The 26,548-nt window shown below is 42.7% G+C and overlaps 1 protein-coding gene across 2 annotated transcripts; it reads right to left on the bottom strand.

Annotated features, from left to right (window-relative positions):
• Nucleotides 1-354: 354 nt before the first annotated feature.
• Cnmd (chondromodulin) lies at nt 355-26,548 on the bottom strand. Of its 2 annotated transcripts, none has more exons than XM_042685673.1 (7): nt 26,428-26,548; nt 25,950-26,090; nt 19,982-20,122; nt 12,803-12,916; nt 8,046-8,199; nt 4,782-4,945; nt 355-823 (listed from the first exon to the last, which is right to left on the bottom strand). In XM_042685673.1, the coding sequence occupies exons 1-7, from the start codon at nt 26,494-26,496 to the stop codon at nt 608-610; spliced, it is 999 nt and encodes a 332-aa protein (XP_042541607.1). In that variant the 5' UTR covers nt 26,497-26,548; the 3' UTR covers nt 355-607. The 2 variants fall into 2 exon arrangements, with proteins under 2 accessions (XP_042541607.1, XP_042541608.1); XM_042685674.1 differs by having other exon boundaries at nt 355-820.

Genomic DNA, 26,548 nt, shown 5'->3' with positions numbered 1-26,548 from the left:
ACTGAGGAGCCCGGCGCCGGTGGCTCACGCCTGTAATCCTAGCTACTCAGGAGGCTGAGATCTGAGAATCACAGTTCAAAGCCAGCCCGGGCAGGAAAGTCCTTGAAACTCTTATCTCCAATAAACCACTAGAAAACCGGAAGTGGCGCTGTAGCTCAAGTGGCAGAGCACTCACCTTGAGCTGAAGAGCTGAGGGACAGCGCTCAGGCCCAGAGTTCAAGCCCCACAACCAAAAAAAAAAAAAAAAGAACCACTGAGGAATTCTGTATAAATAACAATGACTGGAAAGATTTTGGTCATGACTTGATTGAAACCATCTCTAAAATTGTAAATCATCACATTTATTCATATCAATTTATTTCATAGTTACAATAAGCTTTATTGTCAAGGCAAAGAAAAAAATCAAAGGATTGTGTCAAACTACCCCTTCAGTACATTTGCTCTCACTAGATATAGTTCTGGAAAGCAACAGAAAGTCGTTTATGTCTAGGATAACATTGCTCAGGTTGGGTATAAAATACTTTGTGGTCCCTCAGCATCAACATGCATCTTGCTGCTTTGGTTGTCAACTCTTGAGTTAATTCTTGACAGTACCTGATAAGCAATTTTACACCATGCCTAAGATGCGGGCAACCCACCAGCTACAAGGCATGATAACTCTGCAGGCAGAACGGCAACCTTGATAGTTATAAGGCCATGGATAGTACCCCCCCAGGGGTTCACAGATCTTCTGGCAGTGGGTGTAGCTCCTCCTACATTCTATACAGCATATACCTTCATGGTCCAGTCTGGGGTCAAATGTCATGCTTTCCCCTTCCTGCTGCTATAAAATAAAAGGATTACTTGTATTCATAATGAGAAAGTTATAGTGTGCACATTAGGTTAAAATAACATCCTGACTTGTTCACTACTGCAAGAAATCGGCATAATCAGTTCTAAAGTTTCCAATCTTGTTAAATGATCTGACATCAAGGAACCTTTACTTACTTAATCTGTCATGGACAGAAAGTTTGTGTGCTTTTTAATGATGTTTTGAAATTCCACCATACCTTAAATGAGCCATGGTTACCACTCACAGTGACTCAATTTGTTTTAACTAAAACAAAAAGGAAGCATTTTGATCAAAACTAGCTTTTCTGCTATTGCTAATTTTAAGCCTTCCTACAGTAATGGCTTCTAGGGCTGTCTCGAGCACTGTCATGTCATTTAGATTTCCTGCCTTAATTTCAGCAACAGAATAAGGGTGTCATTTCCATGGGGATGTTAGGGAGCTAGAAAAAGGCTCCATGAAAATTTGTAGAAATTCAAGCCCTTAAGACTTACCAGATAAAATCATGTTGATTATAAGACTAGAAGTAATTTGTCTTTTGCTCAATTTGCATGTCTGGTTTACCTTTGCAAGAATCTGAGGGATTAAGATTCTGGTAGTATTCTCTAAGACTATTAAATTATATTTCCAAGAAGCCCTAAACATGGTAGCTCATTATAGTACTTTCTTTAATTTGGGGGGTGGGGAAAATTACACTGTTAGTATATGTTAATTTTTAAATCTATTGTCAAATTTCCTTTTTAAGCATTCTGAAGTATTTTTAAGGTAAATACATATGTGAAATAGAAAGGCATAGTGATATTTTATCTATAAATACATTAGAATGGACCTCCAAACGGACATTTCCTACATAACCAAATCACCATTATCATATCTTAAAATATGATATCTTAGCAATGTCTGATGCAGCTTGTTTAGATTTGTCATCAATACCTCTATGATCTTACTCTCTAACATCACCCTCATTCTCCTGACCCTTTTCCCCCTTATCTCTTGAAATAGTCTCATCTGGGACAGTTTGACTAATAATCACCTGATTAGCAACTATAACTGATTCTGTGGACCAAATGTCCTAAGCCTGAGGTGTTTCCTCATATGAAGGCGTTGTTTCTCTAAGATTTTTCTTAAAAAGAATATCTGAGGGACAGAGTGAGGAGGAATGCTTGAAGTATTTTTGCTTAAAGCTCAACATATTAAAAGTGTGGGTTTTATTTGTTTTTTTTTTTGTGTGTGTGTGGGTCATTGGGCACTGTCCCTGTACTCTTCAGCTCAAAACTAGCTACAGTGGTACTTCTGGTTTTCTGGTGGTTAATTGGAGATGAGTCTCATAGACTTTCCTGCCCAGGCTGGCTTTGAACTGAGATCCTCAGAGCTTAGCCTCTGGAGTAGGATTACAGGTGTGAGCCACTGGTGCCTGGCTTTTTTTTTTTTTGAGTATGGATCTTTAAGTTTGAAACCAGGACATACAATCTGAAGCCATTCTAAAAGGACTCACACCCACACATGTGCACAGGGACAGTGAGTCCAGCTAATTGAAAATACATGGCATTTCTTTGAGCTTAGGGAATGGAAACTATGGTGGTCTGAAATTTCTGATAAACTTTAGGTTGCTTAAAACATACTCTTTGCCGTAAATCTTTCTAACATCTATTAGTCTAAAATGATAAGCTAGAGAAAAATATATATTGTGCCGGTCCTGGAGCTGTCCCTGAGCTGTTGTGCTCAGTGCTAGCACTCTGCCACTTGAACCACAGTTCCACTTGTGGCTTTTGGTGGTTAATGGGAGGTAAGGGTCTTAGGGATTTCGCTGCATGGGGGTGGCTTTGACCCATAATCCTCAGATCTCAACCTCCTGAGTAGTTAGGGTTACAGGCGTGCACAACTAGTGCCTGATTTGGAAAATATATTAACACAGGAAGTAGTGCAGGACTGCATAGGCTGCCAGGAAAGAATAAATGACTAGGTGAAATGATGTTCAACCTTATAACTAAAAACAAGGAAAACAATCAAGGAATACAATGTATAGCTCAAGAGATTAGAAAGTTTAATGGTTCTGTGGGTGTAGGTCAGTGGTAGGGTGTGTGCTCAACATGTTAGATGCCCTGAGTTCAACCCTCTGCACCACACACACAAAATGTTCTTATTTACCAACCACTCTTTGTAAATGCAGTTGGCAGAATTGTCTAGAAAGCAATTTGGGATGCCTTATTAAAATGTAAAATTTCCAGCCAAGTGCTGGTGGCTCATGCATGTAATCCTAGCTACCCAGGAGACTGAGATCTGAGGATCACAGTTGCCAGTCCAATAGCAAAGTTCAATTAACCAACAAAAAATCTAGAAATGGAGCTGTGGCTCAAGTGGTAAAGCACTAGGCTTGAACTGAAAACAGAGACCTCAGGGATGGCACCCAGGCTCTGAATTCAAGCCCTAGGACCTATACAGACACAAAGTAAAATTCCCAGAAAAATCTATTATAATCTCCAAAATGTGTGATGCAGCAGACAATATGTGCTTTGGTATTTGTGTCAAAGCTGTCCTTCTTAGTATATAGAGGAGATAAACTAATAGCTAACGGTGAGCAATGTGCTGACCTGTGTGATGAGAGTCCCCCCCGGCATCACCATTTACTCCCTATTACCTAGTGAATCATGTACAAGCTAGTATACGCCAACCCTGTTTGCAACAGCAAAACAAAGCTGCTATGTCCACCAAAATAGTTAAGTTTCTGTACTAGTTGTTTCTTCAACATATTATACTGCTACATGAATAGATGTAATGAAGAATTTATGTTGCTTATTTAAACAATTTCCAGAATACTGTACTGTATCCTTTTGTATTGCTTTTTGTTGTTTCTGCCAGTACCAGGGCTTGAACTCAGGTCCTCTCACTTGCTCACTGGCTGGTGCTCTTGAGCCATACCTCCATCCAGCTTTTTTTGTGTTTATTGTGGAGATGGATTCTAATGGACTTTTCTACCTCAGCTGGCTTCACACCTCAGTCTAAAGATCTCAGTAGCTAGGATTATAGGTGTGAGCCACCAGTGCCCAGCTTCTATGGTGGTTTTTTTTTTTTTTTGTCGGTTGTGGGGCTTGAACTCTGGGCCTGGGCGCTGTCCCTCAGCTCTTTAGCTCAAGGTGAGCGCTCTACCACTTGAGCTACAGCGCCACTTCCGGTTTTCTGGTGGTTTATTGGAGATAGGAGTCTCACGGTCTTTCCTGCCCAGGCTGGCTTTGAACTGCGATCCTCAGATCTCAGCCTCCTGAGTAGCCAGGATTACAGGCGTGAGCCACCAGCGCCCGGCTATGGTGTTCTTTTTTAAACTATATTTTTTATTTTAAAAACTAGTTAAAAATAAATATTCTTTAATTCTGCAAAGTACAGTAATGGTAAACAATATTTCTTAGGCTTGAGGCGTTAGCACCTTAGTGCTGTCCTCATAATCATGTGCTGTGTGAAGTGGGGTGTCTGTCCCAGAGTGCACTGAGCAAACACCCCTGCCCTCAGGCAGGGGATCTCCTGACTGTCCTGCACAGGCCAACCGCTCCCTAGATGTCTGGTGCCTGGATACAAAAAGTGATAAAGAGAGAAAGAGAATACTTTCATTCTCCATGTGTGCCTCGGAGGCACACATTTAGAGACATTTTTAGATACTCAAATTCCTGATATGAATTTGCGTGGATTTTCCTGTGACAAGCTAAAAGAGCACAGGAAATCAGAGAATTATTCTAACTCTCTAACCAATAAGGATTTTATGCTACACGGGCAATGCTTCAGTGTTCCTGCTCTTCATTCTAACCCATGCATCAAATAGAGGAAGAAGTGTTTTTAAAATAATCGAGGAAAGGTCTCCATTAAAAATGAAATGCTTCTATGAAACCTCAAGTAGAAACGCCATTTCAACATTGGACTTAATGCTCTAGTCTAAGCTTGTCAGGAAGCCACAAGTACGCACGTGGTAAGGATTATCGGGATTGAAAAGCTCTGCATCCTCTTGAACACTGGGTCTGCTCTGGTTATTCAGTCTTCCAGGGTCTGGGCTGCCTCGTGGCCTGCTGCGTGGTCTTGTGGTAGTTGGAATGATGTTTCTTATCACGTCTCTTCTTTCTCTCTGGGTCTCTACAAAGATTGCTAAAAATTAATTTCTTTATTGGATAATTAAGGTAATTAGATCTGCATATTTCGGGGGGTAAAAAAATCATAAGAATATCAAGATACAAATATGTATTTGCTATATATATGCTCTTAAATTTTTATGCTGTTGATTTTAAAAATTGGGCCCATCATTTGACAACCTGAACATTCTTTTTGTTTTTGTTCATTTGGGGTATTTCTTGGGTTTGGGTTTGGTTTTTATTCAGACAAGATCTTGTTATTTTGCCCCCCCTGGTCTCCAATTCCTGGGTAGATGTTGAAAGATAGTTAACAAATCTGCATTCTCAACCCTTGTCACTATGGAGCTGAGTAAATAACATACTATTGCTGATGAAGAGGGTCCCTGACAAACCAGTTCTGACATCAGCAGAATATGCTAGTGCCGTTGTGGGAATATTTCTTCCTGGTACAAGAGGACAAATAAGGTTAACACTGTCTTATTTTCCTTTTTGTATTTTTTACTTGTATTTTTATTTTCTGGTAGAAGATCAGGCCCAGGACCTGGTACATACTGGGAAAGTACTTTGCTACTGAATGTAGATGTGACATCAGATCAAGCTAAGAGCCAGAAACACTGGTTTTCCACCAAGAGCTCTGGCTAACCACACTGCCTCATGGATCTATACTGCACATTAGATGGCTAAGTAACAAAGATGGAAGGTACCACATAGCTTGCACTTCGGTGTCTCCCCTGAGCCTCACTTTCTCCATTTGTAAAATCAGGATAATAGTATTTAATTCATAGGATAGAGGTAGTGTCAATGAAAACCTGTACCTGAATGTTTTAGCACAGTATTGGCATATAATTAGCACCTGAGTGTTAAGTAGTGGTACTTTTACTGTGCTTTGTTATTTTTGTGAACTTACATGTGCTTTAAAGTCAGGCTTAATTTAGCTTTCATAGATAATAATTGGAGAGGCACCAGGGAGAACTGAATTCATTTATACCTCCATTTTTAATTTAATTACGTTTTAGCTGGTCCTGGGGCTTGAACTCAGGGCCTAGGCACTGTCCCTGAGCTTCTTTGGCTAAAGACTAGAGACTAGCCCTCTACCACGTGAGCCACCTCTGTCTTCTTTTATTTATTGGAGATGAAAGTCTCACAGACTTTACTGCCTGGGCTGACATTGAACTGTGATCCTCAGGTCTCAGCCTCCTGAGTAGCTAGGATTACAAGTGTGAGCCATGGGTTCCAGGCTCACAGCTCTATTTCTTCACTAGTTGAGTGACCTCAGGCAAGTTACTTAATATCTGTGAATCCTACATTCTTCCTCTGCAGGATGGAAAGCTGGGTAGTTACCCCAAAAATCATTGGGACAGCTTCAATGAGGTCAAAGGTGATGTTCTAGAACAGTGCCTGGCACACAATCAGCTGTGCAGACACCACGCTTCTTCCCCAGCCAACCTGGGTGCAGCCATCTTCACAGTGCCTTTGTAACATGGCTATGTGACACTGATTACCCACTTCATCCAACAGCTCGGACAAGGGCTATGGATCTGGAGCTGAGACGTGTGTGTGTGTGTGTGTGTGTGTGTGTGTGTGCGCGCGCGCACGCGCGCGTGCGCACGTGTGAGCACATGCCGGAGCACATGCATCCACATGCCAGCCCTGGAACTTGAACTCGTCCTGGGACTGTCCCTGAGCTTTTGTGCTATAGGCTAGCCCTTTACCACTTGAACCACAGCTCCACTTCTGGCTTTTTCTTTTTTTTTTTTTTTTTGATCCGGTCTTGTGGGCTGAACTCTGGGCCTGGGCCCTGTCCCTCAGCTCTTCAGCTCAAGGCTAGCACTTTACCACTTGAGCCACAGCGCCACTTCTGGCTTTTTTCTGCTTATGTGGTGCAGGAATGGAACCCAGGGCCTCATGCATGCGAGGCAAGCACTCTACCACTGAGCCAACTTCCCAGCCCACTTCTGGCTTTTTCATGGTTAATTGGAGATAAAAGTCTCTTGGACTGTCCTCCCTGGCTGGCTTTGAACCATGATCCTCAGATTTCAGTCTCCTGAGTAGCTAAGATTAAAGGTATGAATCTCTAGCACTTGGCTAGTAGTTGGGGACTGTTATTACCACTAGATAGGAATCTGGGCATTATCAGCTGTCTTCATTTTCTTCATATTATGAAAGAGTAGGTGGAAACCCTTTTCCCCCTTTTTTGGTGCAGTACTGGGCTTAAACTCAGTGCTTGAGTATATCTCTCAGCTGCTCTGCTCAAGGTAAGCACTGTACTATAGCTTCACTTCCCAATTTTTGCTGGCTGACTTTGACTATCCTCAGATCTCAGCCTCCTAGTAGCTAGGATTACAGGCATGCACCACTCAAATCTTTATATTATTTTTCTCTGCTGTGCAAGGAGAGAGGTCTTTAATTTTTTTTTTCTTTTCTTTTGCCAGAAGTACAAAGAAGGCCTTGGGGAGGCCAGGTGATGATGGCAGCAGAAATGGAGTGATAGGCCTTCAGGGATGGGAGAGACTCAGGGGAAAGAGCAAGGCCCACTGGGCTCACGTGCCCTTCGTCATTCAGAAAGATGTGCTCTAACCTAACTCCAAACCCCAGGGATCCTGAACTTATTTTCTCTAGACTTGGAAGCTGATGCTCAAGCCTTGAACTTGAGGAATCTTGGCTGATACCCATGGCAGCTTTTGGCTGTCCCATAATTCTAGGTTTGAACATAATAAAAATTCAGCAGCATGACAGCTTCTTACTCCCTTGATGCTGTGCTTGAAGAATGAAAAAAAATTGTGAAATTGGAAAGGTGCAAACAACTGAGATTAAGGGGCAGAGCTGGAAGTAGCGGGAGCATCATAAATAAAAGCTGAGGGTAATGGCAGGTACTGCGTGGCGCTCTCTTCCCACCCTGCCTCTTGTTAACCCCACTGCTCCTTCCTTTTCATGCCTGTCACTCTCTTTCTCTTCTGTCTCCCATGCTAATTATGGAAACACCACCACATGCATCTTGATTTTATCTTTCTATCACATGCCCTGGCTGGCAGAGGGGCTCAGAGGAGCCTCACGTAAGAGGAAGAAATTCAAGCCCCATTCATTAGGAGAATTTAAGATGTTACCTTTTGGATACATAGGTTTAAGCCAGAAAATAGGGAGGTTGCCACAGAGCTCCAGGACTTTAGTACTCAGGAAGCTGTTGTCCTTCACTGGCTGGTCGACAGCTACCCAGATAAGAGAGTTTTCTTCATATTTAACTGGCATGATCTTGCCTTCCTGGAAGTAAAAAATGAAATGCATTTGAGCAAAGAGGACTGTGGCACCTGCTGCATTATGATAAACCATGTGTTGCTAAAGGATAATTTTTGCCTGATAAAAATTTAGAAAGAATTGGGCATTGGTAATTCAAGCTACTCAGAAGGCTGAGACCTGGAGGATCAAGGTTCAAAGCCAGCATGGGCAGAAAAATCCAAGAGACTCCATTTCTGGCAAAATTAGCAAAATTTAGCTAGCAAAAAGCCGGGTAGGGAGCAGAATTCAAATAATAGTAGACATTCAGCTGCGAATCAAAAAGCAGAGTGAGAGTTTGAGGCTCTGAGTTCAAGTCTTGATACTGGCACAAAAACAACTTCCAGTTCTGTGTGTGTGTGTGTGTGTGTGTACAAACCATGTGTGCACACGTTAAGGCTCCAGTACCTTTGTAGCTGTCCTCACAATGCTTTGCACACTATCTCCACGGCCTGCCTCTGGACAGGTGTCGTGTGAACAGAAGTGTTCTGAGTTGAAGTGAAAATTACTTGATACCAACTTTGAGATTTAGGTTAATCTGATGTTTTCGATCAAAGATGTTTTTTGAGGAAAAGCAATTGAACAGACCCTGAAATCCTATAAAGGAGAGAGGAACCCTTCATTTGAAGTGAAAATCTTTTGGGGTTTTGTTCTGCAGCTTCCAGACAACAATGGAAAAAGCAAGTGATTGGTTCTTTAATGTCTCCAGTTCAAAGTATTATTTAACATAAACCATTTCTCCACTTCCCAGCTATAACAAAACATATTTCAGATCTTTCTCACATCAAGCACACCACTGAGATTTCAAAGTGAAAGCTTGGATTTTCTTCCACAGTGAGATGCTGAGAATGGTTTGATAACCCAGGAGACAAATTTATTTTTGCCAGGTTGTTCCTTTCATGTATTTATTAGTTTGCAATAGGTTGGAGAAATTAAAATGTTTTCTCCTAGTTTTAGCTAAAAGCAGTACTTCATTTGTGCCTTTTCCCTCAGGCATAGGGTTGCATTAAAACAACTTAACATTATTGGAGGAAGCTTGCACTCAATCCAGTTATTTACCTTAAATTAAATGGCCTCATCCAGGAAATGAATGCTCTTTGAGTACAGTAGCTTTTTAAAGTTATAAAAAAACACTGATGAAAAATTTATGAGAACAAAGAGGGCATCAATCTGCCCCAGCATAATCTAAAGTGTGTGGGGAAGAGGAGGGTGATTGAGATAATGCATTTCATGATGAGTCCTGTAAGGTAAGAATGTTCAATCAGTCTGAGAGCTTGTGGCTCTCCAGTCTCCTTCCTCCTTTCTTGCCACACAGATCCTGCTTTTGTTGTCAGCAGCAATGTCAGCACCAGGTGAGTGACACTTCCTTTTGTCACACTCCAGTGGCTGGGGATGGCTGGGATGGCTGGAAAAGCCATGGAGATTGAGGCTAAGAATGCTGTAGAGCTGATGCTTTTCCTGATAGAAGGTAAGTCAGGGTTGGGGTGGTTTCATTTCTTCTGCTGCTTCTGCTGCTTCTTCATGCTGGTACTGGGACCTGAACTCAGGGTGTTGGAACTATTTCTTAGCTTTTAAAAATTTTTCCTCCAGGCTGGTACTCTACCACTTGAGCCATACCTCCACTTTTTTCTGGTAAGTGGAGATAGAAGTCTCCTGGACTGTTCTGCCTGGGCTCACTTAGAACCAAGATCCTCAGATCTCAGCCTCCTAAGAAGCTAGGATTATAAGTATGAGCCTGATGCCTTGTTTCAATTTCTTTTTGAAACAACTTAGCAGTATAGTATTATCATGTTTGGAAGTTGGAAGGACAGACTAAAGAAATAATTTGAAAAACACCGAGATGCTGGCCATTAAGGCAGCTCTACAGCCTCTCTGCATTGATTACTAGAATTGTACGTTGCTCTAAGTTATCTGGTACTGACAGCCAACTATATACCTAATTCACATACACACACAGAGTCTGAACTGTTTTGTCCATCAGAGGCTCCACCGTGCACAATATAAGTAACTAAAACATGAGATAAATAATCTACCTTTTAAGCATAAAAAATTAGAGCTGAAGATTGAAATACAAAAATACTATAATTAGATAATTGTTTTTGATAACTGTTGTTTGAAATAGTGAAAAACTGAAAATGCCTGAAGTGTTTGGACAAAAATTATAATCATATGATAATCTGCAACATATAAGCTACATTTAAAAAGAACTGAAGTTAAGTGAATGTCATAAGAATGTACAACTGTTTAATTTCACTTATGGAAAAGAATATCACATACAAACACAGAAACCCCATTAAAATGTTTACATTAGTTATCTGTGGATTATGCAGTTGTAGGTGGTTTTCTTTACTTGGATGTAGGTCTCAGATTTTCTACAAGACAAGGCATTATTTTTTAAATCAGGATCAATTTTATTTAAAAAAAATTATACAATGTACTGTAAACCTTTGTCTACAGTGTTAGAAGCTCTGGTTGAAGAGTTGGTCTTTGGGGAAGGCAAAGGAGGAGACAAGTTCTATGGCCTAACAGAAACAGAGTGATGGATGTTTAAAAAATAATAGTAATGCAATGAAAGTTCATGATCCAGATGAAGCAGGTCTTGACCTCATTTTTAGGTTGGTGTTAGTGAGTTCACACCCACCCTGATGTTGGATGCTGAGTGGCTCAGCTCCAGAAGAACAAGCTAGCACACGTACCAAGGACTGACAGGTGTGATGGAGGTCAGCAAATCATGTCACAAGGTAAATGCTGGAGAAACTGGGAGTAAGGAAGGACCTGGAGGACAGGGTGACCTGCTTTCAAAACTCATAGGTTTGTTTTTCATTTGTGTTATGTTTTGTTTTGAGCCCCCAGCTACTGCTATTCCCATGGGGGCAAACAATGGGGTGGTTTCCAGGCACCTTCTGCACATTTCCCCTCTTTTCCTGTGAGAGCAACACTTGCTTCACTTTCCTCTCTGGAATACTGGAAGGCTCAGAGATGATCATAATAAAATTAGCAGTAATGAGTAACAGCCTCCTCTCATCACCTACTAGGTCCTAGGGCTACGGGCAATATGTGTACCCCCCAGTCTGCAAAAGACAAAGTTGGGCTTGGAATCCACATTTTCTTGATTGACCCCAAACACCATTTTATTTTCACCCTACCTGGCACACCTCAATTAGAAGATAATAATGGGTTGTGACCACTTTGTAAAAGTATCACTTAAAAAAAAAGTATTACTGAATGTGTCTTTAGAACATTACAACTCTTAAAAACAATCAGGCGGGCTGGGAATGCATCTTAATGGTAGAATGCTTGCCTAGCATTCATGAAGCCCTGGGTTCGATTCCCTCAGTATCACATAAACAGAAAGAGCCAGAAGTGGAACTGTGGCTCAAGTGGTAGCGTGCTAGTCCTGAGCAAAAGAAACTAAGGGACAGTGCCCAGGCCCTGAGTTCAAGCCCCAGGCTTAGCAAAAACAAAAAACAAAAGACCAAGCTTAAAGGTAAATTGCAATAAGAAATGGAAGAATTATATTTTAAATGCTCACAAATAGACACATGAATGAGATGAAGCCACGGGGTCACTCCCCCCCCCTCCCCCGCTCATGCTTGTAATCCTAGCTACTCAGGAGGCTGAGATCTGAGGATTGCAGTTTGAAGCCAGCCTGGGCAGGAAAGTCTGTCAGACTCTTATCTCCAATGAACCACCACAGCTTGAGCTGTGGCTCAAGTGGTAGAGTGTTGGCCTTAATCTGAAGAGCTCAAACTGAGGGACAACTCCAGGCCCAGAGTTCAAGCCCCATAACTGACTAAAATAAAAGGAATGAAATGTATTTGTGTGTAACTTGATTTGGTCCACCTTGAACTAAAGGGAAAACACTATAGTGGGTGTGGGGTGAGCTCAGGGTTGGGCAAAACAATGAGGACTCCCCCCAGTGAAGCCGGTTGACTCATGGGGAGAAAGTCCTATCACAGATTTCTAGTGGGTAGCCAGACTACCTGGGAGAATTGTCCACATTGGGGCTGAGGCTAGAGGGCTATAAAGTTTCTTTAATGAAGATTCTATCTGTGAAGTCCTTTGCCATTATGAAATCCTTTTTTTTGTTGTTGTTGTTGGTCATGGGGCCTGAACTCTGGGCCTGGGTGCTGTCCCTCAGCTCTTCAGCAAGCGCTCTACCACTTGAGCCACAGCGCCACTTCTGGTTTCCTGGTGGTTTATTGGAGATAAGAGTTTCATGGCCTTTCCTGCCTGGGCTGGTTTTGAACCGCGATCCTCAGATCTCAGCCTCCTGCGTAGGTAGGATTACAGATGAGAACTACCGGCGCCTGGCTACTATGAAATCTTAATTACTGATCTAGTAGTTCTTCAGCATTGGGTAAATAAGAGCCACGTGAGCACCAGATCCTTAACATACTTTGCAATGTCACTTTCCCAAACCTTAAATATACTCCCTCATATTGGATCCCTTGGAGCCAGCAGACATAATTTAAATTCCTTTGGTAGAGAAGAAAAGCTTAGTTTCTGGTTATTAACCACCCAGAAACTAGAGACCCCAGGATTTGTGCCTACCAAATGCCTCTGGCTGTTGGCACATGTTGGTACCTACCAGTTCCGAAGCGATGCTTTGCTTAGTCACGGTGCCCACCTCGGGAACACGAGCCTTCACCTGTGCTTTGATGTAACACTTTTCTCCTCCAGCAAAACGGATTCCGGTGATGCCCTGTGAGATAAAAGCTTATCTGTCCATCCACTCATTTATTTATTAAGCATCTACAAAGGCATTGTTTGGGTCTAGTAGAGACAAATATGATTTCAATCCTGACTCTTATGGAATTTTCCTTTCAGTGTTATTTACTAGTAATAGGGGCCGGGTATCAATGGCTCATGCTTATAATCTTAGCTACTCAGGAAGCTGAGATCTAAGGATTGTGGTATGAAGCCAATTCGGGCAGGAAAGTATGAAACTTTATCTCCAATTAAGAAGCAAAAAGCCTATTGTGGAGTTACGGCTTAAGTGGTAGAGTGCTATCCTAGAACAGAAAGGAAGCTCAAGTACAGTGCCCAGGCCCTGAGTTCAAGCACCAGATTGGCAAAAACAAAAAACAAAAAACCCACACAGTGGTATTAAAATAGAATAAAATAATAAAAATTAAAATTGGAAGAAGAAAAGGAGGAAGGAATAAGAAGAGGAACAGAGGGGTAAATATGATCAAAGTACATTATCTGCATATGGAAATAACAAAACTCCTTTGAACAATTAATATGTGATTAAAAAGCAACAAAAAGCAAATGAAAAATAAAACAGGAGATGCACTTTGTTCTCAGACTTAACTCAAGAACTTGCATGCTTTGTTTTTTGTCCCGTGAGATACAGTGTCACCTTCTACCTGGGGACCAGCCTTAAGGGAAATACTTGCCCCACATCCTGTTGGCTACAATGGGCACCACATCTCTCCACAGAGGACAAGAAGCGTGACTGTAGGATTTGTCTGAGGAGTACTGATTTTCACTCTTGCTGGTTTGAGTTTCATGAGGCATAAAGAACCCCACAGAGTCCTAAAGCTCACCAGTTTTATGCTGTGATAACGTAGACACCAGCATGAATTTGTTTGTAGCTTGTGTTGTTGTGTGGAGACCATACTGACTCAGTTCTGGCATCAATGCTAAGGAATGGGGGGAAGAAAAGCATGGGCAGATCTAGAGGTCCAGCACAGGAGTCAGTCCTAAATGCAGAGTTGATTCATGAAAAGTTTTACCCATGGGTGCTCAGCACCAGAGTCCCACAGAGGTTGCTAAATAGAGAAGGAAAGACACATTCTTCTTAATGTACCTCACTGTTTGCCTTGAGGCCTGCTTGGCTGTGAGCACACACCTGCCCCTTTTCACTCAGCACTCCCAGCACCAGCTTCCTCTCAGAAGCAGGGCATGGTACCTGATTCACAGAAGGGGAGCCCAAGGCTGACAATATGTAGTCCTTTGGTGACATGTTCCCTAACTTTATGAGCACAGCTAGTGGGACACTCAAGCATTGGTACAACCACAACTGAGGATCATTGGTATGGGTGAAGAAATTTGTTCGGGGCAACTAAGTTTTGTATGTCTGTGTGTGTGTACATACTGGATCTGGAACTCAGGGCCTGGCACTCTCACTTAGCTTTTTCCACTCAACATTGGTACTCTACCGCCTGAGCCACACCACCACTAACAGCTTTTTTTGCTGGTTAATGGGAGATAAATGTCTTATGGACTTTTCTGCCTACGCTGACTTCAAACCTTGATCCTCAATACTCAGCCCCTTGAGTATCTAGGATTACAGATGAGATTCCAGTCCTCTGCTTCAGGGTAACTGTGTCTTTAAATGACTACAGTAATCTTTGGACCCAAGTTTTTCTGTACCAGGGACTCCAACTTGCAGTTGCTTCACAATCACTGGGAGCTCTCATTAAATATAATAGAATGCTGGGTCCACCCAGGAGGTTTGCAGTTCAGTAGGCCAACAACTTCTATTTCCAGCACTCTGTTGGTGGCTTGAAGAATACACTTTTGAGACTCATTCCTTTGTGGGATGACACCTCCCAAAGTTCTGCGGCTCTTATTCTGTATGGAAATCAAGGACTCATAATGTGAAACACCGAAGACAGGGGAGGGAGATGACTGTTCCATGTTCCCTAACTTCAAACCCTCACCTCCTCTGAAGGTGAGCGGTGGGAGGAGACACCATGCAACCATTCCCACACTTCCAAAAGGAGAGAACAGAGTCTACTGAATATTAACCTCATTGGATGTCAATCTAGCCTTGAGTTCATTCTGATGATCTATACACTGCAGAGAGAACTGCAGCCCCGCTGGGACAGAACTGAGGGAAGGAATTCACACATAGCAATCACCGCATCTAGCTATCAGATCTACATCAAGCAGCCGGATAGATTAGGAGATTAAACGGAGAGAACTAAAAGAGGCACAAGAAAGCCAAACAGTCCTCCTGCTTTTGCAAACAAACAAGGCAGTGATAATGAAGAAGCTGGTGCTAATGAAGAAATTTGCTAATGAAGATAATGAGTGAAGACTTAAAAAACCCCAAACAACTAATGTTCTTTCATCAAAAGAGTGCTAATCCCATCTTAGTTGTACTGTTTTTCTTCCTAGGGGATTCATCTATTTTTGGACTTCCATGAGGGTCTCAAGGACAGCAGGGAGTTTGGACCTCAAAAGGTATTTTAGCTATTTTTTCAGGAACCTGGTTGTCACAAATATTAGGGTATTCCTGGCCTTATTGGGCAGAACCTAGGGAGGCTGGATTCTTCACAGTCTGCGGTCCTGAAGAACTCATTTTTTCTTGGAGAGCTCAAGGAAAAACAAATCTGTTTGTAGATATCTGCCTGGAACCCAATTCTATTTTATATATAAGCACAGAGTGATTCAAATGTACAACTTTCCTAGAAATGAAATTGCTGTGAAAATTGAGAAAACTTGGAGTATTTACATGTAAAAATCTATATTTTACTATAGACATCTTCTTAATTTTTTTTCTTTTCCTTATGTTCTAGTTGGGAACTATATTGATTTATCAAAGCAATACCTATCTTTTAGGTAGGTTATACTAACTTTTCCCCTCCCCAATTTTTTGTTTTTTTGTTTTGCCAGTCCTGGAGCTTGAACTCAGGGACTGGGCACTGTCTTTGAGATTGTGTTCAAGGTTAGCACTTGATCCACAACACCACTTCTGGCCTTTTTTGTTTATATGGCACTGAGAAATCGAAACCAGGGATTCATGCATGCTAGGCAAGCACTCTACCACTAAACCACATTCTGAGCCCCAGTGTTTTAAATTATAACTTTCAAATAGTCACATACTAAAAGAACTATAAAGGGAATATGCTTAGATTCACTGGTGCACTTGGTCTGTTAATTCCTCATACATTTTTTGTTATTTAAATGAGGCATTAGGCTGGGATACAAAAGTCTTTCTTTCTTTCTTCTTCTTCTTTTTTTTTTTCCTTTTTCTGCCAGTCCTAGGGCTTGAACTCAGGGCCTATGTTCTGTCCCTGAGCTCCTTTTGCTCAAGGTTATCATTCTACCACCTGAGCCACTGCGCCAGTTCAGGCTTTTTCCATACTTAATTAGAGATAAGAGTCTTCTGGACTTCCCTGCCTGGGCTGGCTTTGAATCTTGATCCTCTGATCTCAGTCTCTTGAGTAGCTAGGATTATAGGTGTGAGCCACGGGCACATGGCAGAGAATCTAACTTTCTGCAGTATAACTTATATACTATGAGTTAACCCAGTTTCTGTACTTCTCAGAGGGCGGAGTCTGAAGCACTTGTCTTTCTTCCAGTGTTATTCTCATTAGTAGTGTTCTTTTTTTGCTCCGTGGAGAAATGTGGTAGGGTCCTGACCCTGTTTAGGTCTCTGTCAAGTCTGCTTCCTTCTGTCTGTCCACATGGGAGCCTGACCGTTCCTGTGTATTCTTCTTCCCTGGGCCTGGAAATCCCTGCCCCCACCTTGCTGCCAGTTGAGGTTCAGCCACTTCTCAGGATCTGATTCAATTGTCATCATCTTTGTTAAACCTGCTCACAGCCTATAATCATCAGCCATGCCTCTGTGTGCTGAGTTCATCACAGCAGTTTCACACACACACACACACACACACACACACACACACACACACACACACACACACACACACACACGTGCTTGCCTACTTCCTGGACTCAACTGGAAGGTCCTTGAGGGACAAGTGTTAGTCATCTTCCATGCTTCATACTTGCCATAGTCCCTGGCACACAGAGGCTCAATCAACACTCCTGCCATTGACTGATGGTTTAAAATAGAGGAGAAAGTAATAGCAGATGACCATAGGGGCTGATTCATGTGTTTTCAAAAGTCCAGGCTTGTTTAAACCCGTAACAGGTACTATTTATCAAAGAAATGTTCGACTCACCAGTTCTGACTTAGAGAAATGTGGAAGCTCTCAAAAAGAATTGATCAGTTTATAAAATATTTGTGGCCCTGTTGCCCTCTGAGAACAAAACACAATCAATACCATTATTAGAAAGATCTAGAGGATTATAAAACAGATATATAGGTTTGGGATTAAAATATTTTCAAAGGATATCCTTGATGCGGGAACATCTCAAGAGAGAGGTATCTTCTTATTCATCCTGTAGCTCCTTATCATACGTAGCCTGGTATTGTGGCATGTTATGTGTATTCACTTCTGTTCTGGATTGAATGATGTGTGTGGAGGAGGTGCATTTTATTAGTTTATACTGAGTAATACAAAGAAAAAATACTTTTACCCTGTTCTGGGTTTTGCAGTAAAAGCCTTTAGTAGGTCCAAAGAAATTATACTTGTGCACTGACCAAAGCCATTTGCAAAGCTGTGAGCAAATAAAGTGCTGCTGGGCACATTCAGAACTGCAGAGCCTGTTCCCAGGTCAGGGACCACTGTGAACACAGCCAGCCCTGGTCATCATCAAACAATGAGTAACATCTCAAGATTCTAATGGTAGTCTCGTTTGGGATTGCAGAAGGGCTTGTGATGTGTGTTTTAGTATTAACAAGAAGAGTGCTTCTATTCAAATGAAAAGCATCTTTTGGTGTTGCTCCTCAGAGAAAGATGGGTTGATGAGTTTTTTGTGGACCAATAGACTATGAGAAGAGACATTATTTTCAAGAGCTCTTCTTCATTATGAATCTTTACCTCCTCCATCTTCAGCTTGAACAGGAGGGTCCAAATAATGATGTCTCTTCCTCAACACAGAATACGAAAGACAATAAGATATTTATGTTGGCCATTGGGAAATTAAGCCTGGAGTGACATTTTGGTTTGCAGATGTACACTGAAGCATCCCTGAATAGCTTAATGTCTCAAATTGTCTGTAAGTTAAATTTTTGTAAAACAAAAGTCTTTTTTTGAAAAAAGGAAACTTGGATGTTTTTATCTATAATAGGCCATGGCTAGAAAATTAAGGCTATAATAGGAAAGTCATCCATGCTGATTTTCTGATTAAATGGAAATCAGAAGAACTGAGAAAAGTATTTAAGTAGATCCAACATGTTGTTGATGAGACTGTCAGATTATTAAAATTTCTTTCCTCTCTAAGCTGGGCACCAATGGCTCGTGCCTATAATACTAACTATTCCAGAGATTGAGACCTGAAGGAACATGGTTTGAAGGTAGCCCAAGCCAAAAACAACAACAACAATAAAAAGTCTTCCAGATTCCATTTCCAAAATAAACAGCAAAAAGCCTGACTGGGGGTCTGACTCAAGTGCTAGACAAGTGCTACTCTCAGTTCAAACACTGTAAATGACACAAAAAAAGTTTTTCTTTTTTCTTTTTTCCCAGAAGTTTGGAGCTTACAACCTTCTAGGAGTATAAGCATTTTATTTGCCATGTTACAGAAAATTAGACTTTAAGCCAAGAATTTCTGTAATTCCAGGAATTATATCCTTTTAAGTGGTATTGTGATTTTTTTTTTTCAGTTATAAAAATCAAGTGTTTCTGGGTGCTGGTGGCTCATGCCTGTACTCATACTAAGAAAGCTGAGGTCTGAGGATCGTGGTTCGAAACCAGCCTGGGCAGAAATATCTGTGAGACTCTTCAATTAACTACCAAAAAGCTAGAAATGGAGCTGGGGCTCAAGTGGCAGAGCACTAGATGAGCAAACTAGTCAGGGACAGTTTCTAGGTCATGAGTTCAAGCTCCAGGATTGGCACACACAGCACATAAGAATCGTTTTATTTGATTTCCTGACTGGTATCATTTATTTCCTAAAAGTAAAATTAACTTTTCAAAACAGTTAAGTGCCTGAATTTAGTAAATGCATCTCTTTCTTTTCCTTGTGGCAGGATCTCCTCAATTAGTCTCACTTGAGCCTAGGAATTGATCCTCGTGCCTTAGTCTCAAATTAGTCTGGGCTCAAGTGCTCCTCCTGCCTTAACCTCCCTGAGTAGGCGAGAGTACAAGTGTACATCTGCACCTTAAGGTATTTTTGTTGTGTTTGTTTTATATTACTCTTTTTTCCCACAGAGATGCTGATTTTTTGTCTTTCGAAAATAGGAAGAACAGGCTGGGAATGTGGCTTAGTGGTAGAGTGCTTGCCTATTGCACAAAGCCCTGGGTTTGATTCTTCAGTACACATAAACAGGAAAAAAGCTAGAAGTGGTCCGGTGGCTCAGGTGGTACAGTGCTAGCCTTGAGCAAAAGAAGTGCAGGGACAGTGCCCAGGTCCTGAGTTCAAGCCCCAGGACTGGCAAAAAGAAAGAAAGAAAAGGAAGAAAAGAAAGGAAAGGAAGGAAGGAAGGAAGGAAGGAAGGAAGGAAGGAAGGAAGGAAGGGAAGAAAGAAAAGAAAGGAAAGAAGGGGGCTGGGAAGGTGGCTCAGTGGTAGAGCACTTGCCTTGCATGCCTGAGGCCCTGGGTTCGATTCCTCAGCACCACATAAGCAAAAAAGAAAAAAGCTGGAAGTGGTGCTGTGGTTCAAGTGGTAGAGTGCTAACCTTGAGCTGAAGAGCTGAGGGACAGAGCCCAGGCCCAGAATTCAGGTCCCATGACCGGACCCCCCCCGCAAAGAAAAAAGAAAAGAAAATAGGAAGAACAAAGAAGTGTGGCCCTTTTGGGGGGAGAATATGCTACATGAGATACCAGGTTTAGTGGCAATTCAATACTGTAAAGAAAGAACAGCTACCACTTGGGTATATGTAAAAGATGCTGCTTCTCCCTGAACTGGAAAAGTCCTTGGGCTTGCCTGGTTAAACTCTTTAAATGCACAAAATATACTTACATTCTGGAAATCATTAACTTCAATTGCTTCTTCAGCTCCACTTCCCATTTTAAAGGTCTCCAGGTTGTTCTCGGCATCTATTTCCATTGATCCATCTTGTAATTTCCCATTGATACTCATAGTGTAATGGACATTATAAATCTGCAAGTGAACGGAAGACTCAGTGATACTTTCTTCTTCCAGAAACTCAGGTCTCATCTTTAGACCCACATTATGTGAGGTGACTTCCACATTTTCCAGAGATACATGGAATCATCTTTAATTAGTGATACATTTATATAGAAAGACTTCATCCATACTCAATTGCTTAATACAACTACTTCTTTAAATATACCTCATGAGTAAAATCTTTGATATGTTCAAATAGGTCAATGATTTACAAGCCTGGCTGTGCCTCCACCGCAGATGGATAGATGTTCTAGGTACTACATCTGGATTTTGCTCTGGACCAATCAAGTCAGAACCTATGGGGGCTAGGATTTCAGAAATGGTATTTCATTTTTTTTTTTTTTTTTTTGCCAATCCTGGGGCTTGTACTCAGGGACTGGGAACTGTCCTTTAGCTTCTTTTGCTCAAGGCTAGCACTCTATCACTTGAGCCACAGTGCCACTTCCAGCTTTTTCTGTGTATGTGGTACTGAGGAATCAAACCCAGGGCTTTGTGCATGCTAGGCAAGTGCTCTATCACTAAGCTCAAGTCTCTTTGCAACTGTGTTGAGAACCCTTGAAGGATAAATGGAAACTGAGGTGTGGGAGAGTTCACTGAGTTTCAGCTGAGTAAGTCTTCACTGTACCTCCATTTAAAAAGCAACTTTAAAAATCCTCTGGTTAGGACTAGCTATGGAGTTTAATGTAGAGTAAGGACTGCAGACAGGACTAGAATATGGGTAATGTAGCCAAGCACTGGTGGATGGCTCATGTGTATAATCCTAGCTACTCAGGAGGCTGAGATCTGAGGGTCATGGTTCAAAACCAGCCTGGGCAGGAACATCCATTTGACTATCTCCAGTTAACCATCAAAAAGCCAGAAGGGGAAGTACAGCTCAAGTGACAGAGCAACAGCCTTGAGAGAAAAGCTAAGAGTCAGTTCCCAAGGCTCAGGCATTTTTTCTTGGGGAAAAAATATCCCCAGTGTAGAGCAGCATTTGTAGTGAGCAAGGTCAATGTACACATCTGTTCCAGCTCACTTGGTCCTATGGGATGGGCATATGGTGCCAGGTGTTTTGTTACAGTGACATGTGTAGCCTGTGTGGGAGGGAGGAGAGGACTTGGCATTAGAAGAACACTGGCCAGGAATCAGAAAAACAGCTGTCTGCCCCACAGATCCCTAGGTCTTTAGAAATACTTGAGGAAGTTTTGTAGAATTAAAAAATTGGACCTTGGTTTTCATCTATGATACCAGAGTGTTGAAGTTTCAGGAGTGTAGCCTGGAAGACAAGGCTGATGGAGCCAGAGTGGCTCTTCTTTTGTTAAAAAAAAAAATTGGTTGTGGAACTCTGGGCCTGGGCACTGTCCCTTAGTTTTTCTGCTCAAGGCTAGCACTCTACCACTTTGAGCCACAGCTCAGATTCCAGTTTTCTGGTCGTTAATTGGAGATAAGAATCTCACAGACTTTCCTGCCCTACTGGCTTCGAACCATGACCCTCAGATCCCAGTCTCCTGAGTAGCTGGGATTATAGGTGTGAGCTACCAGCACCCAGCTTGGCTCTTCTTTTAATCTATTTTTTTCTTTGGTTTTGTGGGCATTTTGTTTTCTGGGTATTTGTGTGTGTGTGTGTGTGTGTGTGTGTATGTGAGAGAGAGAGAGAGAGAGAGAGAGAGAGTGTGTTTTGATTAAGATTTTGTTAGAAAAACTTCATCACTTAAAAATTTTTGTTGGCTTCGAAATGAAATGATCCAAAGGGCTCCCCTAGCTTGACATTTAGTCACTATAGTGGTTTAAAAATAATTCACATGCTGCTCTTGTTCAGTGTGCTGCTTACCCGCTTGACCTTTCTGTGTATGGAGGGCTTAGTAGCAGGGTTCACTTCCTTCTTTATATTTCTGGGCTTTGAGGCTTATTTATAGCTGTATTCTCTGTCTGTCTGTCTATAATGTGTATAGATTATATGTGTGTGTACACACAGATGCATATGCATAAAAACCACCAAAAGTAAGAATGAGAATTGATGAAGATCCTTTCTGTCTAGTGCTAGGCCAGCCAGGTAGAACTGTAAATAGCTCTGATTCGCAAGTCTGATCCCTTCCTCCCCCTCCCCCTCCACCCCCACATTATGAAGAATCGTGGCTACATAGACAAACACTGGAAAACTATCTGTTGTTAGGGGATCATTTCTGGGAGAAGACTCATTATTACAAGACCCACAAAGCACTTTTACTTTGTCATCAGAGATGTAGAAATGACTTTGTCACCCCTAGCCCCTTCCCTTCAGGCCGCAGCACTCATTGGGCCAACAGAAAATACCAGCATCTTCTTCAGCCCCGTCATCTCCCTTTGAGGAATTCAGATGTTGCAGTTTACTGTTATCCCAAGCTGGCCTGATCACAGGAAACTCTTCTAGGAGGTTCTGATTTAGTATAGTTGGGAGCAGGGCTTACGAATCAGTTTTCCCTTTGCTCTTCAGGTGGTCTGTCCAATGGCTGAGCTACAAAAATGTGTTTGCTTTGGCCCAGCCTGCCCAGCTGCCTGCCCTGTAGACCAGTGGGAGAAAGCCGGCTCTGTTCTGCCTCTGGCTCTTAGAGCAACCACTGTTCAGAGGAGTTACTAATGACTCAAAAGGTGTCTGGTACATGACTTTCGGCTGTCACCACGGTCCTCCACTCAGGTGACAAGAGAATTTATGTCTTCATTTAAAAGCAAGGGCTAAAGCAACATAACCTTTAAGAATTTTGCCATTTCCAAAATTATCACAGTTCCTTTTTGCTCAAAGCCTTGCCCTCCCTCTTGGCTTTTTGATCAGGGCTGGTGATCTACCACTTGAGTTTGTTTGTTTGTTTGTTTGTTTCTTTCTTTCTTCCTTGGCCAATTGAAGATAAGAGTCTCACAGATTTTTCCTTTCCAGGTTGGCTTTGAACTGTGATCCTCAGATCTCAGGCTTCTGAGAAGCTAAGATTACAAGCATGAGCCAATGGTACTTGGCTTTCTTCACAATTCTTAGGCAATGAGGACTGTACAAGAGTTAGAAGAAATTAGACCTGTGGTCCTAATTTCACTTTCTACCACCTCCACCCTCCTAACTAAGATCCCCCTAGGAAAGCACAGCATCCTTTGGAATACAGCCTCAGCACACCCTGTCCACACAGGGCAGCAGCAGAAGCCTGAGCCCTCCTGAAGTGATGGGGGAGAGGTAGGGAAGAGTGGGAAGCCATCTGCAGTTTCCAAAGTTCTAGACTCCTAGCCGGGCAGGAAACAGGGCTGCTGTGTAGCAATTACATTATCTGCTCTAAGCCCAGGGAGCTGTTGGCACCTCCGGCAATTTCTATCCAAGTACAATGAAGTTTATTCTTTGCCAAAATTCTGCTCAATATGGTGCCTTTTACAGCCAAGGATATTTGCTAATGAGTTTTTAATAAGGCCTAGGTTCTATAAGATTAATTACATAATGTTTGGGAAAATGCCTTGGAAAATTGGTTTGAGAAGAAAAACCCCAAGCAATGGTCTCCTCTCCTCCTCCCGAAGGGTAGAGTTGTCAGTTATCTGGCATTGGGAGGAATTCTCCATATTTCAATGCCTTGTTCCATTTAGAATAATGTGGATGAAAAATGACCTCAGTATATGAGCTCGGCCAGTGATCCTTTGATTATTAGTACCCCATGCTTCATAGTCTTCTACCTATGATCAGTCCTCAGGGTTTACCCATATGAAAAGAAGAGGAGGTGAATTATGGGGGATCGAGAGAAGCAACGGCACACATGATCTCCAAAGAAGGAGTAATCAATTGTCTTGATGTCTGACAGAGACGAACAGTTTTGGATCCTGTTTTCTTTGGGTGGCTTACATTTGTATTCAGACCCTTGCATGTGCTAGGCATAGAGGGTGCCAAATGTATTCTACTTAGAATTTTGTGATTTGTTTTTCAGACTTAAATAATATGCATCAGCACCAGACATTTGGGGAGACAAAAAAAAGAAAGGAAAAGAAAAACAGAAAGAAAGAAAAACAGAAAGAAAAGAAAAAAGTGACTATGACTTCTTCATTTTCCTGTGTAGAAAATAGCAATAACATTGATTGTTGGCAATAAAATGTGCTTCACTATTGCTCTGTATTCTTAGAATTTCATACTGGCTTCTTGAACCAGACAACCAAACATCTTGAGGTAACATGAGAGATAAGAGAAGAAGATACCTTGATTATTCAATGTGATCGCTCAGGCTCTAAGAAGCTTGTCTGTAGACATGTTTGTCTTGAATAATTAAATACTAAATGGTATCCCAATTATATGTACCAGGACCATAATATTTACCAAAAAAAGTAAAAAAGGATATCTATTTTTATCTCCAAGTGACTGATAGCATTAAGATTTTATTATTTAAAAGATATTATTTACATTTTAATACCATCAAATTTCCGAAGGGATGACAATCCAAAGCCTGTTACTAATGGAGTCATAGACATTGAAATCACTCTCATGTTCAGATTTTCTGCTTTCAAATATGAGCATCTGGCCCGCCTTCTATATTTAAAATACAAATACATTAAGGCACTTTTCAAATCCACACAAAAATACAGTGCAATTTTGATCTTACAAATTGATGCTTGTAAATTTGATATAGTCTCTAAAACAGACTCAGTGCGAAATGGCATGCTTATCTACATTAGGCATTTGAGTTAAAAATACAAATTATGCAGTGACTGCAGAAGATGTGATGTGTAAAACGGCTGAGTTGCTTTCAGCGCCATTTCTCTAAGTACTGGGACTCGTTCATGCTTAGAATTTCACGGTGGGAGAGGGAAGAGAAACACAGTAGTCACAGATCCTTGGCGGACAGCTAAGAAAGAGCCCTTTGTGTGCACCTGGAGACGGAATTCTTTCCCATTAGTTGGGAATAAGCTTCTACTCCATGTGCAACGGTCATTGGGAGAAAGTGCCTCTTTTTACATAGGTGGATAGGTTCAGGTATTTAGAGAACACACTGGAACGCTGCCCAGTCAAGTTAGAAGCTGTTTTTATGTATCCCCCGCCCTCCCAGCTCCCTGAGAGCCTGTGGAGCTTTAAAATAAATAGTTGCATACAAAGAAGGCCGGGCAGTAGTTAGCGAGACATTTACCATTAAATCACATGTGACTAGGCCAGAATTGGTTCTTAAAGAGATTTGCCACGTATAAGGAAGTTGGCCCTTTATTTTCCCTGGGTACTGTCTCTCTCTCTGTCTGTCTGTCTGTCTGTCTGTCTGTCTCTCTGTCTCTGTCTCCCCCCCTCTGTTTCTCTCAATCTCTCTCTACTTCTGAACCCTCAAACTTCACCTCAATTATGGGTCTGAAGATTTCTTCCCTCCCTTTGTCCTAGGTCTTAAATGTATAGCTTTTCTCATCTGGGACAGGCCGGAAGGGTCGTTCAAGTTCCATTTCTTCCTTTAAAGATGAGTAAAGTCCAATTCAGATAGGTGTAAAAGGCCCTACCCATGGTCCCTACTCTTTAATGGAAAGGGCAGTCTGAGACCGAGAACAAAGGCCCACTGCGTTCTCCACTGCCAAGAGCGAACCGCAGCCGAGCGGGGTTGGATGGAAGAGCGGGGTGACCTAGGGCGGAGAGGACCCAGGGCGAGGGCCAGGCTGCGACCCCAGGGGGGTCCGTGGCCCCTGAGCTGCCCCTCGCCGACCCGCGCTCTGTCTCCTCCTAGCGGGAGACTTGAGTATGACAGGGAGGCCCCAGCCTCCCCGTGCGCTCTTTTGGGGTCTCCCCCGCGCCCCGCCCCGGCCCGCGTCCCCCGAGTCTGATCCGACCCCGCGCGCCTCCCTTCGGACTTACGTGGTTGTCGCTCCCCTTCCAGAAGTAGAAGGCCCCGATGGCCCCGAAGAGCAGCAGCACCGCCCCCGAGATGAGGACCACGGCTCCCACCTTGAGCAGCCGCGCGGGGCTGGAGGGCTGCACCGTCACGGTGGCGTACGCCTGCGGGCCGGAGGCGGAGGGACACGTTTACCGCGCGCCACCCGCACCTGGCTGTCCCCTTGCGGGGCTGTGTGTGGGGAGGGGGTCCCGCAGGGAATCGGGTCTGCAGTCACTTTCTACCCTGCGGACTTTTCCTCTCCTCCGCCCCTGCATGCCTCCTCCACACTCAGCCTGGCACGCTCACGCGGGTGGGAAGCCACCCCACGCACACGTGGGCATCCACATTGGTTCCCCAGCTTTCCACCGCACCTTTAACGGCCTTGGGCAATGGATCCAGACACCCAGGTGCCACCCAGGCCCGCGTGTGGACTGAGCTGGGGCTGCAGTGGGTACTTACGGGAGGACTGCAAAACTCCACGTCGTCGGGCCCCGACAGGGTGATAGGAACTTTGTCGTTTTCTGCCATGGCTTCACCAGGAACAAGGTACTCCCCAGGAGAGCCTGCGTGCGCCCTGTCC

Source organism: Dipodomys spectabilis, unplaced genomic scaffold, assembly GCF_019054845.1.
Source record: "Dipodomys spectabilis isolate Male_0828 unplaced genomic scaffold, ASM1905484v1 ptg000095l, whole genome shotgun sequence".
NCBI classification, from domain to species: domain Eukaryota; kingdom Metazoa; phylum Chordata; class Mammalia; order Rodentia; family Heteromyidae; genus Dipodomys; species Dipodomys spectabilis.
This window is presented reverse-complemented; position numbering and strand designations above follow the sequence as displayed.